The 1,227-nt window shown below is 30.2% G+C and overlaps 1 protein-coding gene across 3 annotated transcripts in view; it reads right to left on the bottom strand.

Moving 5' to 3' along the window:
• The window catches only part of Stim (stromal interaction molecule), an 11,435-nt gene that overhangs the window by 5,910 nt on the left and 4,298 nt on the right, over positions 1 to 1,227 (bottom strand). For all 3 annotated transcript variants that reach the window (XM_018517888.1, XM_018517887.1, XM_018517886.1), the window contains exons 9-10: positions 384 to 648; positions 172 to 249 (exon numbers count right to left, since the gene is read on the bottom strand). In XM_018517888.1, coding sequence (XP_018373390.1) covers positions 172 to 249; positions 384 to 648 — 343 coding nt within the window. The remainder of the gene's footprint in view (positions 1 to 171; positions 250 to 383; positions 649 to 1,227) is intronic.

The following is a 1,227-nucleotide window of genomic DNA, read 5'->3' as shown; positions in this document are numbered from 1 at the left end:
TGTGTGTGTGTGTGTGTGTGTGTGTGTGTGTGTGTGTGTGTGTGTGTGTATTTATATATATATACACACATATATGCGATGTATAAACAGGCCACAATGATAATAATAAAATGAGCATTGGTATATCGGTATATCAATCTAAGTACTCATTGGAATCCGTATCCAGCTTACCTGCGACTGCACTGACCGATGACGGTGTATACACTGAACTTGCCTCATCATCTAAATCATCTTGGCTACTGAGTCGTCCTGTAATATATTACATACAAATCATTTAGAATTTTACAAAATCATAAAATCATTAAAAGCTTACGAACATTTTTGTGTTGCAACTACAAGAACCGATAATGTGGATTATTTTACTTTAATATGGAATTAAATACCTCTAAGTCCAAGACCTCTACCATTGGGTGTCCCTCTATATAAAACTGTCTCTAAATAATTTAAACCATTATTGTTAATTATATTGAAACCGCAGAGTAGTTCAATCTGTTTCCAACGATGTACTCTTTCTTTCAACTCATTTGTTACTTCATTCAATGCAGTTCTTGCTTCAACTATACTCTTATCAACTTCATCGATAGACTTCCCATGAGTCGAAACGAAGGCACCTACTAGACTGGAACGCTTTTTTCGCAATTTTTCGCACTACAATATAATAAATAAATTTTATTATCTTAATTGTGTGTCACACGTTTATTCAATAGATTTATATGACAATTAGATAAAGTTTTTGCTTTGTAACAAGGTGTTTATCATATGGTGCACCATATTGAGAATTAGACATTAGCACCTCTGAATTTATATTACATTCTCTTTTCCACTACTGTCGAGAAAAGCTTTTATTAGAGAGTAATTTCTAATAGTTAATAAATACTAATTATAAAAATAATAAAATTGCCTTGTATTATTTATAAAAAATATAACAAAATAACAATTTAAGACTGTAAAAATTATTTAAAATGCTGATTTAAGATATCTTATGACACAGACAGATAACTTACCAGTAATTCACTATATACGTAAGTAATTTTGCCCCTGAAGTTTAGAGGTGCTAGAATCTAATTTTCAATATGGCAACTTCCACACATGCACACACATACATACATGGTACCATTTTTCAGGGTTCGGTCTCGTATTTCAAATAAATTTATTTAAAATATATATTTTAAATAAAGGAGAAATTAGAAAGTTATTTAGTATTTATTATTTTAAACAACTTCTTCT

The sequence above is a fragment of the Trachymyrmex cornetzi genome, unplaced genomic scaffold, assembly GCF_001594075.2.
Source record: "Trachymyrmex cornetzi isolate Tcor2-1 unplaced genomic scaffold, Tcor1.1 scaffold728, whole genome shotgun sequence".
Lineage (NCBI taxonomy): Eukaryota > Metazoa > Arthropoda > Insecta > Hymenoptera > Formicidae > Trachymyrmex > Trachymyrmex cornetzi.
This window is presented reverse-complemented; position numbering and strand designations above follow the sequence as displayed.